Source organism: Dufourea novaeangliae, unplaced genomic scaffold, assembly GCF_001272555.1.
Source record: "Dufourea novaeangliae isolate 0120121106 unplaced genomic scaffold, ASM127255v1 scaffold2, whole genome shotgun sequence".
In the NCBI taxonomy this organism is placed as follows: domain Eukaryota; kingdom Metazoa; phylum Arthropoda; class Insecta; order Hymenoptera; family Halictidae; genus Dufourea; species Dufourea novaeangliae.
Window position 1 is genome coordinate 329,872 of NW_015373882.1, and position 14,272 is coordinate 344,143.

General features: G+C 38.1%; 1 protein-coding gene across 1 annotated transcript in view; it reads left to right on the plus strand.

The window, feature by feature from the left end:
- Positions 1-11,229, plus strand: part of LOC107195015 (alkaline phosphatase, tissue-nonspecific isozyme) — a 136,087-nt gene extending 124,858 nt beyond the window's left edge. The window contains exon 8 of the mRNA XM_015584799.1: positions 10,837-11,229. Coding sequence (XP_015440285.1) covers positions 10,837-11,229 — 393 coding nt within the window. The remainder of the gene's footprint in view (positions 1-10,836) is intronic.
- The last annotated feature ends 3,043 nt before the right edge of the window (positions 11,230-14,272 follow it).

Here is a 14,272-nt window from a genome sequence, read left to right on the forward strand (position 1 = left end):
TTATTATTTTCTACCAAAAATATTCGAACATACAGTAGTGGACAAATGTTCTTGGACAAGAACCTTTTGCTGAATTCTTTGAATTAGTGATACCAGTCATGTTACGTATATTAATCTTTGTGTCGGCAACCAGATACCGGGGAACCCAAGTACCCATTTCTAAACTTCGTTTCACAATTTTTTATGTTATTGTCTAAAACAGCACCTGGTATATTACGGGAATGAAAGTAAAATTATCTATGTTTATCTAATCTGTCAGCATAGGGATATTCCGATTGCTCAATAAGCATAAATATTTTGGTTGTCCACACAAGGGTTAAGGGGTTGGGCTATCTTGGATGAGTCAAAATCATAGTTATCTTCGACAATATTTTTTTAGTATAATATGGATATAATCAGTTAATATTATCGAGAATACCTATATTTTTACTTACGGATATAACCTTGTAAAAAAATGATCGTAAATAACTAGAAATAACGTTAAAAGTAATAAATAAATACTTTTAAAATATATACACATACAGGAGAAAGTAATTACAAAAATAATTTTTCTTAACGTTTTGAACCACTGTGCGTGGGGCCACGCCATTCTTTGCGTTAATTAATATGGAAACGGTCCTTACTTTGCGCGCAGCTAACGCTGAACTCTTCCCACTTTTTAGGCCAACTTCTGTGAACTGCGACACGGTTTGGGTAAATAAATGGTAACCTAGTTTCAGAATAAAATTCGAATAAAATCCCTTTTGTTTGAGGACCGACGTAACGGAAAAGAAAAGATCGAGAACGAGGAACAAGAACACAGACGCGTGGCCCGATTAAAGTACTGCGTACACTTACAGAGACATGCATTCAGAGGCGACTGACATTAATATAAAAATTCTACCGGAATAAATGTGTCCCTTTTAAATTGCAGATTATGAACGGTTATGATTTGTTTTGAATGGATTTTTTTAATGGAAATAAGATCTATTTGAATCGATACACTCATGTCAAAGCTTCCTGATCCCATGTTTAACTATTTCAAAATGGCTGAAATGATTCATGCTGGATAATAACATTTATAATCCAAAGACCCAATAGTTTATAAATTAAAACAGATAGTATGACACAGACAAATGAAAGAATAATTGAGGTAAAAGAAGAAAGAAATTAATGTTTACTGAAAGAAATAGACGAACATAAATAACGAGTTAACTCGTCTTCCCCAGTTAATAGGATAAAGTAACACTGTCTCGTGATTAGATTATTTTTCATGGTACGTTTGATGCATACAAAGTTATTGTTAAAAGAAACTTAACAGTAATTGCGAGTTTATTTCATTCATGTTAAATTACGTTAAGCGTGTTGTTGACACGCCACTGACTATAAATATCTTTCAATTAACTGTTCCGCCATGAGTAGCTTGTTTAAACGTATCGTGGCTTTCCACGGAGTAGTGTTCATTGTGGTAGTTCTTTCCTTTTTTTCAACCACCACAGTTGCGTTTAACTTTGTGTTTTCATGCGGTGAAATCGTGGAACGATAACGGTGATGATAAGCAATAATCGTTGCGTCCTCGTAGCTTCGCTCGCCGTTGGAAACCGTGGTAGCACGCTGCTCTGGAATTTGTACGTTGCGCTGTAGTTTTTAACTTATTTCGAGACGAACGATAAATTTTTACGATTATCCCCCGCCCCCCAAGATTCTACAACAGGCGCATTTGCGGTTTAAGAGGATTAGAAGGTCAAAAGCACAGATGAGTGTAATGTTATAGTATTACAAGTGATAACAGTAATAATATTTCTTTGCTATATCAGTATGGTAACAAATGTAATAAAAAATAGAAGACGAAGATGAAGAGTTGAGCAATTGGAAGAGGAAAAAGGAAGGTGGCAAAAGAAATGTTCAGAACTTTAAGGGTAAATAGTAGGAGGAAAGTTCCAATAAACATGGATTGAAAAATAAATATTTTCATGGGAATAAAAACAAATTCTCATTGCAGTTATGGTAGCTTCCGCGTTTGGTGCCGTAGCAAGCTGGGGCTTCATATGACGCTTTATACTTTTTATCAATTTTACCAATTTAATTTGAATGATTAATATTTTAAACTACTTCAAAATACTTAAATAGAACAAGAATTTAGAAATAAGTGGAAAAAAATTCTTTTTCGTTATAGTAAAAATTTAATTATTCTTTTTAACTTTGAAAAAAAAATTGGAAAGTTTGTCGAACAAACTAAAGGAAAACAAGCGACGTTGACGCTCATAGCAGATATGCGTAGGAGATATTACCAAACGCATTAAAACCTAAGTTTGCATACTTTGACCGTAATTTTTAGTTTTATTTGTTCATTAACATATGTTTCTTTCCGTGCCATCATAATCTCCGTAAAAAATCTATAATCATTTAATTTTTTATGAAAATTTCATTTATTGTAACTAAGAACTGAGTAACTTCTCAGTATCAACTACAATTCCATAAGACTCGTGTTAAGGAGAAATTTTTATAACGTTCCTTTTTCAACAATTTTATCGTTGACCTTACGATGTTTTGGTATCGATCGAAAGTTGAAGCATTTAAGAATCTTCTGTTTTTTTCTACAGAATTTTTAGATTTTATAATTATTAAAAATTTGCGACAGCCACCTTAAAGCGAGTGGCGTATTTTACAATAAAATGAACAATGTAAATTCTGAATTTGGTTCATTTGTGACACATCTACATACACAGTGAAATACTATGCATGTATTATGCTACAAGAAGTAGTATAATTTCCTGATGGATTCTTTTATATGTGAAAGTATGTATATGTACAACGTGAAATAAAATTGTTATGTATATATCTCTACAAGAAATTAGTATAGTATTCTCTTCTGATGTTTTTTATACATTATTTTATACATTACAAGCTAATTATTTCAAATAGTCTATTTTCTATTATATAAAATTCTTAAACGGCGTTCTAGGCGACTAAGAGTTCTCATTTTAACTACCACATATCAGAATTTCCTATTCGATCCTCTAAATATCATAGCAATAAGGTGTACCAATTTTTGGAAAATGGCACCTGTCAAATTACAAAGAATTCTTTGTTCCAAAATTATTTCTTGATCTCATTAAAATTATCAGAAGAATTATAACGGCACTAATAAAATCTCCACTTCCTTCACTTTTGTCCTTCCTGAAGACTATACTACTAACAATATTAAAACATAATCACAGTGTGTCAAAATGAATGATTATAAAAATAGTAAATATTTTAAATACACAGTTTAGTATGGATTAACATACACGGCTTATCTCAAAAGGCACTGAACTTAAATTAAAACAATTTTTCATAGGAGTTTCTCTAAGTTACTTCAAATACTCCAAATACTCTAATTACCCTAAATAGTTTATTTCTTCGCACAAAAATTCTTTTGAATTATTAATACTAGATAGTCTCAAAGTCTCATGAGAAAAAGTTGTTGCAATTTACATTTAATAACTTTTGAAACATATCCTACAGTTCTCAATCTTCTTTTATCCGATTGCTTAAAGCCCTCATCAAAGGAAATAATTGCTAACCCACACTCCCAATTCGAAACATCCAAACTTACATTAGGTCAGTTTAAAAAAGTGTGAATTCACAACAAAAATTCACATTCCTAGTACACCTAAAACGTTCAAGTGCAGATAGAATATAATCACACAATATTCTTCCGATTCTTCCTCGAAATCACTTCCTTTACGATTTCCGAAACTGAACCGTACAGCTAGATTTTATTTTCTTCAGTCCAATCGGAAACGGGTCGAAATAGCGAAACGTATGTGCCTCCGAAAGAGTTCTTCGACTCCGTAAACCATATCTGTCTCGCGGGAATAGCATTTACCTATTACGATCGGATCGAACGAGGGAGTGAACGTTGCATTGAAGTAGTAACCGCTGTTTACTCCCTGAATGACGGAACGTCATTTCCGTTAACGGGCAATCGACGAAGCTGGGGACCATTTCGAGGAAGAGCGCTAATTCTCGAACTGGTGGCCCACCATAGGTGGATGACGGATGACAGTCGCGCCAGTTCGAGACATTTAAGTCTCTCCCTGGCGAACAATAATTTCTGGAGATATCGTTCCGACTGCGCCATAGATTTAAGGGACAATCGCGGAACGACCATAAAGACGACTCCTCTCTCGAGGAGGTTACCAGCTTCTTTTCCCTTCGACTGTCGGCTTTACGAGGGCTTCTTTAACCTTTTTCCTTTTTCTCTTCCGTCCTGTCACGGTGTCTGGACAAACCGGTGCTGCGTAATTCAATGTAAATGAATACTGCATGGATTTGGACGATTCTTCTCCGGGACCGTTTATAATTTTTACCTGATTGCCAGGAGGGCAGTAGGAGCGCCAATGACACGGGCAATAAAACAAACCCGTTGCTCGAGAAATTTCGTTGGAGGGGAACTGGGAACGGAATAGCACGAGGAATTCGAGTTTCGCCTGGCACGATCATTCCCGGAACGTAAGACGTAGCGGAAGCTTCGGAAAATCTTACGATACGACCGTCCTGCAAACGGATACGTGTAACACCGGTCCGCTGGGGGTCGTGACATAAATTATGCGAACTTCTTGGAGGAAAAACTGTGGGAAGGAAATACATGGATACGGAACGTGGATGGTTCGATGGTTGTTCGGTGGATATTAAGTGTTCTGCAGGATCTGTGCGCGTTTGACTTTGAAGATGTAGAGTAACTTGACTTAAGGGGTTATGCCAAGTCAGGAAACCGATAAAGAGAGTGATTTGGGGGAACTTTTATTCTCAAAAACTGAGAGACATTTTTAAAAAAATATTGTATTTGAAAATAGCAAATAGAAATATATAACTTATTTATTTAAGAAATACTAGTAAGTAAAATAGTTGTAGCTGATCTCCCAGATGTCTTCTCAAAAAGATGTTTGCGGTGACCACTGCTGCTCGGTACTGGATCATCAAATGATCTCGTGCACATGCTGGGCATGGGCGTAGCCAGGTTATCAGTCAAAGCGGCAAAAATATTAACACATCGACTGTCACAGTGAAAAAGGCTGTACGTAGCCAGACATACTTTATTTTGTTTTTAAAGTCACACATCGTTGAAAATGTATGCGTTTTGTTCATAGAGGCTGTTAGTCGTGTTTCAAATTACACTGCAATATTAAATATTACGCACAAATTTTATGACTCTTGGAAAGGGGGGGGGGCAGCAAAATCCAATTTTGGTGTTGTAGTGAGGGGCAAAAACCAGTCTTTTCCGTCCAGGGGGGGGGGGAGGCAAGTCCACGCCCTGCCACCTCCCCCCTCACTTGATTACGTCCATGATGCTGGGTATTTGCATTTGCAAATTATTAATACTCCGAAATAGTAATCAGTATTGAAATTTATTTGTGGCGAAATATGATTGTACGCCTTGCAACAAAAGCTTATATGGTTAGTTGTGTAACAAAAACAATTTCATATTGACAAATTTCGTTTTGTTCGAAATTTTATATATTCTTGTGTTCTCTGAAGAATCTCTCGTGTTCCTTTTAACATTATTAAACTATACAGTTAACAATTGCATTGTTTTTATGCAGACTGATTAATACATAATATACAGGGTGCCCCACCTAACGTGAGCATCTTCAACAACTCACTTATTTTTGAAGATACAAGCAAATATGAGGGGAAAGTATTATTTGGTTGAAAGGAGCAAATAGATACTATAATAAGCAAACATTTTCCTCAAGTTCGAATTTTTCGAGATTTCAAGGTCATCGATGTTGTTTAAATGGGGCTACATATTTTTATTAGCGTGACATAATAGTTGAGACCAATTAAATGACCTACAGTAGTGTGACCTTCATATAAATTTGAATACGAAAAATCAACAAATGTATGAAAGTAGATTTAAATAATAAAACAACTCCGATAGAGGGATTATTGCAAAGATATATCGAAGTTGATGGACATCACTTTGAGTATTTGTTAAAATTAATTTTCTGCAAATCAAAAGCAAAAAAGACATTTAAGGTGCCCACGTTAGGTGGGACACCCTGTATATAACCAATTTTTATGATTACAATTATTGAACATGAAAGATTATCAAATACTATTCTCGAAAATTAAACTTTGTATCATTAAGAATTATTTCCATGTATTTTTACATTGATTAAACTTATATAAATGAATATTATATTTTGAATAAATATTCGCAACTCATTTCTCACATTAAGTTCTTTTATAAATACGAAAAAACATCAGAAATCAACAGAATTCATTTCATCAAAATCGCGCTGTAAATATTAACATGCACAGCCGCGCCAAAGCATATGTCACCGTAAACCGTTACGATTTCACTTAACACGACCTATTTTTCCACGTGACTTGGTGCTCTCCGTCCAGGAAAGGACTCTGAGCCTTAATCCGGTTTCCTTTCACATATTTTCCTACGGTCAGACAATGCAACTGCAGATATTCCGTGAAAGGTTCAAGTATCTCATCCCGATATCGCCGAACCCGTGGGCGATCCGCGAGAAAAGCTGCGGAGGATCGTGGGTCCGTGAGTTTATCCTGCGTGCCGATTTTACTGAACGCAACGAAAGCTTCCCGCGCATTTCCGAGGTGTGCGCCCGATAAAAATGCCCTAGCGCTCTCGCTCGTACCACACCGCTTCGGGCAAAAGATTTCCATTCCTCTCACACGACTCCCTCGCAGTACTCTTTCATCTGATCGCAGAGCCGAACACGCCAAAAGGATCCGTCGAGTTTCAAATGTGCACGGAAAGGACCCTCTTGGCGGGGCGTCTTCCACACATATAGATGATGAACAGGGTGGGACCATGGAAACGAACGAATCCGAGATAATAATTCGAGAATAAATATGACCATAAAAATTGTGTATTCAGGATTTACCCTCATACACCATACTAGTGTGAATTTACACCAACGAAACATGGTAACATTCTATCGAGTTAGCATAACGGTCTCCTTCCATTAGGCTAAAACATTGGAGATTTGAGTTCTCATTGTTCAGGCTTTCGAGTGTAAGCCGTATCCTTGTGGAATTGTTTTCCCAACATGTCGCAAGCATTGCAGCTAGCTTCATCAGGGGGTCGAAGACACACTGATACTGGTGTGTGTCTTGTGGTGCTCCTCTAATATACTGGAGCTTGGTCATGTTCCGCTTCATTGCTTTAATTTTTAATTAGTCAGCTAAACAATTAAACCACAAGGCACACACCAGTATCAGTGTGTCTTTGACCCTATGAAGCTACATGCAATGCTTGCGAAACATTGGGAAAACAATTCCACAAGGACACGGTTTACACCCGAAAGCCTCAGCAGTGAGAACTGTAAGCTAAAACATTATTTCTCAGTTTTGCAATTATTACCATTGAATTTGTGAGGAAATCCTACCCGAAAGAATATGTTATGAGTTCAAATTCCTTTTCTTCTCTTCAAGTAATCATCGAAAATTCAAAATCCCAATTCGCACTAGTGTGGTGTTTATGTATTCTGACGTGGAGTGTGGTCTCTGAGGGTTAAATAGATGTGAGACCATTCCCTTCGAAGTAGTTCCCTTGAGGCTGTACTCACGTGGTAGAAACATTAGCCTGTGACCTTGATTTTTACTAAGAACAATGGGCCCTCGAAATTCTGGGGTAAGTGCCATGCGGTCCATTACAGTCCTGCTGCCAAGAGGCACCCATGTCTTCCCCACTCCGTGGCCAGATTCTCCGGGAACAATGTACTTATTCTTAAGGCTGGGCATCGTCGAACTGCTGGTCACTTCTAACATTGCCTTATCTGTTTCCCACAAATTTGTGATTGTTCGGATATTGTACGAAATGTGACGATAGAGTACCGAGACTAATTCGTGAATAAATATTAATTTCAATAATTTTATATCGAAAATTGAACAGACGTGAGGCCATCGCTATGAAAGTAGTCCACCTGAGATTGTACATGTATTCCAGGATTCATTGATCATAACATTTCTAGTCCTCACTTTCTGGTATCTATCTGAACCATCGGAAGGCGGATGGTCCAGGATAGCTGCGGCAGACGAGTACAGAGTCACTTTGGTCCGTAGTAGAATTTCCATTATACGCAGTATTCAAAATGGAATTGTGTTCATATTTTTAACTTTATGTAAACTTATGTACTATTTTCTGGTTGCAAGACAAAGCGAGCTTGCATAGCGATTGGTAGCCAACGTTACCGCGGAAGCTCGGCCAGCAGACTTGCGCTTTAATTGGTCTGGGCTTTTCATTAATATCACGTTAACAAAGCCTCAAATAACATTTTTGCTAAGGAAAAACTTTTTTTAAATCACCTCACGAGCCTCCTATTTCCGGATCTTCCAGCATTTTTGTTACACCCTGTATTACCACAAGGAATACGGCAATAGCTAAAGATGAGTCAAAATGAGCTTTCGTTCGCTGTATAAAGGTTTATACCCACGACGCTATACGTTGCAAGCTGCGACAATAAAATTTCGAGAATATTTTTGTCACCGTCAAAATAGACAGAATTGTTTATACTGTTTCCACTTTTACGGGACCACATGATTCTTGAAATTGAATTGCCACGCCTCGCGTGACAGCTGGATTACAACTGGAGTGTGTCTACGGTACCTGCTGTATCCTCACGAGCAAACACGACTTCCGTTGGGGGAAAAAGTAGCATAGGAGGGCCTCCTACCACTTGGTAAATTTATTTCAAGTACCGAAATAAATGTTAAACCGAATGTTAATTTGGCAAAAATTTTAGTAATTCCTGATACCAAGTGGTAAGAGACACTTCGCCTGCTGCATTTTTTCCCCAAGCGCAAGCTGAGTTTGCATGTCAGTGTACTATTGCATATATATTTGAACAAAGTTGGACCTTGTAAATATGTGACCTGTCGAGCCTAATTGCTCTAACAAGTTCACTATTCTGACGAAGTTGGCTTGCTTCGAGATTGAGTTTCCCTAATTGTTTTAGTCTGTGATCAGAGATTAACTCTTGCTAAGATCTAACTAAGACCTTCTCTAACTGTTTAACTAATTCTGGGCTCAAAAATGATAAACGTAACGCCATGTCTCTTGGAGAATCCTGTTCTTCCCTTTGTTTGAATCCTCGTCGCTTTTTCCTTGAAGAAGGATGCAACACGTTCTTTATCAAAGTTTTTATAATACAGTTTGACAATGTATATAATACTTACTACACAGTAAAATTATACACATAACATATTCGTAATATTTTTTATATACATATAAAAGCAAAGTATAATTTATGAATGTTATTTAAATATTATCTACGTTATTTGCGTTCTCCAAGGCGGAATTATCCTTAAAGTGGACTGCCTTAAATTCTTGTTTTCCAAAAACTAATCCGTCGAATATGAGACAGCATGTGACCATAGGAAAACTTTGTTCCACCCTCCGCCTCACAGGCTCGGTAACACCGGAACCCAAAGTAGAGATTCCAATTAACTGAAACTTTATATATTCCGTCCGCTCAGCGTCAACAGAATCGTTCATAAGGAATGTCCCAAAACAAGATTGCATTTTGAGTAGAACATCGAGTTGTATTGAACACAGTCGTAGGTAACATTGAAACTGTTAGTGGAATATCAGGTAACCATGTATCATAATTAGAAGGTTGAAATTGCACGACTGTGTTCCCTGATTTCGGTAACGAGGCCGCGGTCTGGAATTTCGTTCATGCCGGAGAATCGCGGTGCGGCTGGAAATTTATGGCGTGATTTATTGGCACTCTGGCTCCGTGATTATCATTTTGATGCACGTTTCGATGGGGTTAATTTCGGCCCTAAGGAAAGGACAAATAGTACACGGAGAAGCTCTACTCACTAGACCTTCGTGCACATGCATATGGCGGCATATGTTGCTATCGTAGATATTAATTAATTCGTTGGTAAAAATTCATTATACGATGTATAATCTGTTTATTTTTCTTGGTAAAAATTCATTATACGATTTATAATCTTTTTATTTTTCTTGGTAAAAATTCATTATACGATTTATAATCTTTTTATTCTTGTTGGTAAAAATTCATTATACGATTTATAATCTTTTTATTATCGTTGGTAAAAATTTGTCACTCGAGTTATAATCTAAATGTTTTAAAGAAGAGGGCACAGAACCTGCAGCGTGCAACGTAAAAAGCTTTAACGCTTTTTTCTTGAAACTGTACATTCTGAAATAGTTGACACGATATCTCAGGTTCACATTAACTGATTGACTTCACATTTGGTGTATACCTCCGGTGAATGTACCGTTATCGCATAAACCAGCATTACCGACAAATTATTTCTATTCCTCATTTTTTAACCCGCAAAAGCACAAAAAAATCCAGAAAATCGATGTCCAAACTTTAAGTACCACCATTTTTTAATTTTTCAATAGCTATTTCGTGCTGATTCATCTTACAGGAACAATCATAATAATTAAAGACACTTTGGTCTTTTTTAGTTCGAAATAAGCAAAATGGCCGGAATCATGTCAGCTAGTAGGACTATTTTTTTGAAAGCGACGGTACCAAATAATTTAAATTAAATATTTACTTAAAATATTTAACAAAAATGGTGAATATTCTTAAAACATAAATGAAAATGTGTGCAAAACATATGTCGATACCAATGTCTTTTTTGTAAAGAATGCTCCGAAAGAAAGCCTAAAGGATAACATTCTAGACTAGGATATTCTCTCATAAAAAATTCCAAGTATACCAGAACAAGTAAATAAATATCTCAAGAATGGCAGTCCCTCTTGAACGTAACGTGTAAACACGAACACTTCGCCCAGACAATCCCAGACAGACATGTTACAATCGATGATCGGAAATCCATTTTGCTTTTCAGACGGCGGGAGTGCCACGAGCCTGGGCGACACACGGGGGAGAGGACGTGCCAGTGTTCGCCATAGGTCCTCTGGCGAATGTCTTGTTCTCCGGTAGCATCGACCAAAGCTATATACCGCACGCCATCTCGTACGCCGGTTGCCTGGGTCACCACGCGAGCCGTTGCTCTCGAGAATCCACGTCCAGCAACGACACAATGAGCGTCCCGATAAGCTGTCCCTCGGCGGAGCCAAACAGCGCCGCGATATCCAGCGACGTGATGAATGACCAGGCTAGAAATCCACCCACGAAATCCGCCGGTTCTCCCGAGGCAACGGCCTGCCGTTTGCTAACCAGTGTTCTGCTGCCCCTTATCCTTGCCATCCTGCCGTGCCCGTTCGAGGGAAGGAGTTAATGCCCGTTAGAGTCACCTCGGACGAATAGCTCCCTGTTACCTGCGACGTGAAGGCACTCCCTAGAAGAAGCTCCCCGATAATCCTCCAAGTCAGGGACAACAGGTGATCCTAATGATCGGACAGCGTAGAAAGGGGTTCGAGGATTAAGAAACCCGGACGGCTCAGTGATGGAAGAAGGATTTCGAACTTTCATACGACACTCGAACGATCCGGTTCGGAGTTAAACGGACGGGTCGATTAATTCTCCTTGGTAAAACGACCGAATGAAGTAAGACTCGAAGGGATACGGGAACAGAGAGTACGTTCACCGCGAGTTTCCTTAACGCGAGGATAGGAATAATTTATCAACGACTGGAAACGTCAAGCCACGATCAAGAAGAACGCTCATTCTCCTCCCGGAAACCGTTTGGAAAATCCAGGGTATCGTTGAACACGACTAACGCACGCCGGAGTTCCGCTGTCCTTTATCCTCCTACCGTTGCTACGTCGTCTACGAGGGAGAAGTTAATCTCGATTTGGTGCCTTCTTCCACGGAAGAGGCTCGTGTGACGTCGAACGTTCCCTGGTTCCCGGGGAGGGTTACGGTTAATCAGCGTCAGGGGTCAATAGATGATACCCAGATACTAGACGATCCGGGAAACGTTCGAAAACAGGAAACAATAAATCGAGCGACTCGAGCGGCAAGTGTCACGGGAGCCTTGGTGTTTTATAGGGGTGATTCGATGGAATGCGTGGCGACCATTTATTGTGGGAAACACGGTATCCAGGCAGCCCGTGGTGTCAATCAAGAGATATTCACTCAACGAACGCATCCCGATCTTCAGCCCCTGAGGCGCAGCCTCGCTTCAAAGAACTGTTAATGGCCGTTCTTGCCTAATGTCGCTAAGAATTTAGAATTATATGACGAGCGGGAAGGGTAGAGTGGAACAGCTCGGGGACAATTTACGACGATAATGACTATCCCAGGACTCCTCGGGTAACTTTGCCGACTTTCAAAGCCCTTCCACCGATCTAAATGGGGTTTACAAGTGGTACGTGACGAGAATACTTCGGTCGGGAGCTCGCGAAGAGTTCCGATGAACTCGACGGTTCAATTAAATGGGTGTTGACTGCGACGAAACAGATATTAGGTGGTGTCGGAACAAAGTGAACGCGTAGTGTCTCGCAGTTGGGCTCGCGGAAGCACGGATAAGTGGACTTGATTGTCGCTCGGTGTGATTCTGTTTCGTGGAGTTTTCTGGTGTTTTGGGATCATGTGTTATATCACTATAACGTTCGAAGCTAATTAATCGTGTAAAAACACTAATATGTAAACAAACATTACTACGAAACAGAGATACAAATAAGGGAGATAGGACAGGTGCTGTAGTTGGATGTAAATTTGTACGAAGAATGGGAAGTATTTTATCAATGGTCGAAGTCAATGGTGTTATTCTTGCATTAATTGCATTCTACGAAATTCTCGTTGCAACGGAACGTTTATTCGGACGCGTTACATACTGTGTCGAAGAGAATTGAAACAGTCTTTAGTACAATATTTCAGCGAACTTTCGCATAGAATATTCGCTGATATGTACAGTCTTTCCCCGACCGAGACTGGAACGTCAGCGTTCAAGAAGACCCGCAAGTAATTAAGCAGGTTCAAAAACTTTCATATTTTTATGTTAGATTGTCTTATCGGCCACAGTTAAGGGCTGAAAATAATATAAATTAAAAACTCTATTATAGAGCTAAAGTAAATGATGAGTTGAAAGTAATATTGAACTCAATTGTCAACTTCACGAAATTTCATTTGAGATTCTAGGGAGATTCTGTTTTTAAACAACATATATTATTCGACAAGACGTCTACAGTTTACACCATTTTCTAAATATTATTTTCAAATTGAAAAATGTACATTAAAGAATTCAAATTTTTAATACCACTGGTATGAATATACATATGTGTGTCGTTGAGAAATATCGATAGTTTCATTTTGATAAATAAAAGTCGGTCAATGATAAGAATATTCAATACTGCTAACAAATCCGACACATCATATACACCGAATCAATAACTCCCTGATTCTCTAATTATTTTCATCTGTATAATTCAGGTAATATTTCGTCTCCTCAATTTCGTTTGTTCTTCCTAATTGATGCCTGCGACTGGTCTTAAACTCGACCAGGCAGACTAATACTGATCAAATCCTTAAGCTACTTCTACGGGGAAAAAACTCACCTATAATATAAAAACGATAAAAAGTATTGCGACCTAAAGAGGATCTAATGCAAAGGATATTGTCACTATTATAAGAGAATCTTCTCATTAGCATTCGAATGAGAAATTCTTGGTTTTAAAGCGCGTCTTGGATACTTGGATTACAAGAAAATCGCGCTTCATTCAAATTTATGATAATTTTCTCGTTAAGGTCGATTTTAGTAAGCGTTTTAGCTCCGGTTTATCTGAATAGTACGTCGGTTTGTTGATTATGTGTTGATTACTAACGCGATTAAATCCTGCTCTGGTGATAGAAGATCTGAAAGAGGAGAATTATAAGAAGAAACGCACGGATTGCATGGATGTCAGGCGAATGAAGAGTGTCGACTTTTGAAAGGATTGAATCAGATTCACTTTAACTTCACCAATTACTACCCGGTTTAGAAAATATAGCGAATAAAAAGGAAACAATCTTTAAATACCCACTTTCATATAAACGCGTAATTGATTAAGCCATTTTCTTATCGATTATGTTATTAAAGTATGAAAACGAAAGCGTATCGGTTTGTTCAAACGAATACTCACGTGGTCACACTTTAAATTTGAGTTACATTCGTATCGGTCGTTATTTTGAACTAGACATGCTTCTATTATTCGACAGAAGGGTTAATTTCATGATTTGTAACAAAGTGAACTTGAAATGTTCTTGACCTACAGGACACATAGAAAACTAATCGAAAACACTTGTATTATTTACTTCATTTAGCAACTATGAATTGGTTATAAATAGAAGCAGCAAACCATGTTTAAAGTTCCAGATTGTATTAGGTGTGTCCAAAAGTA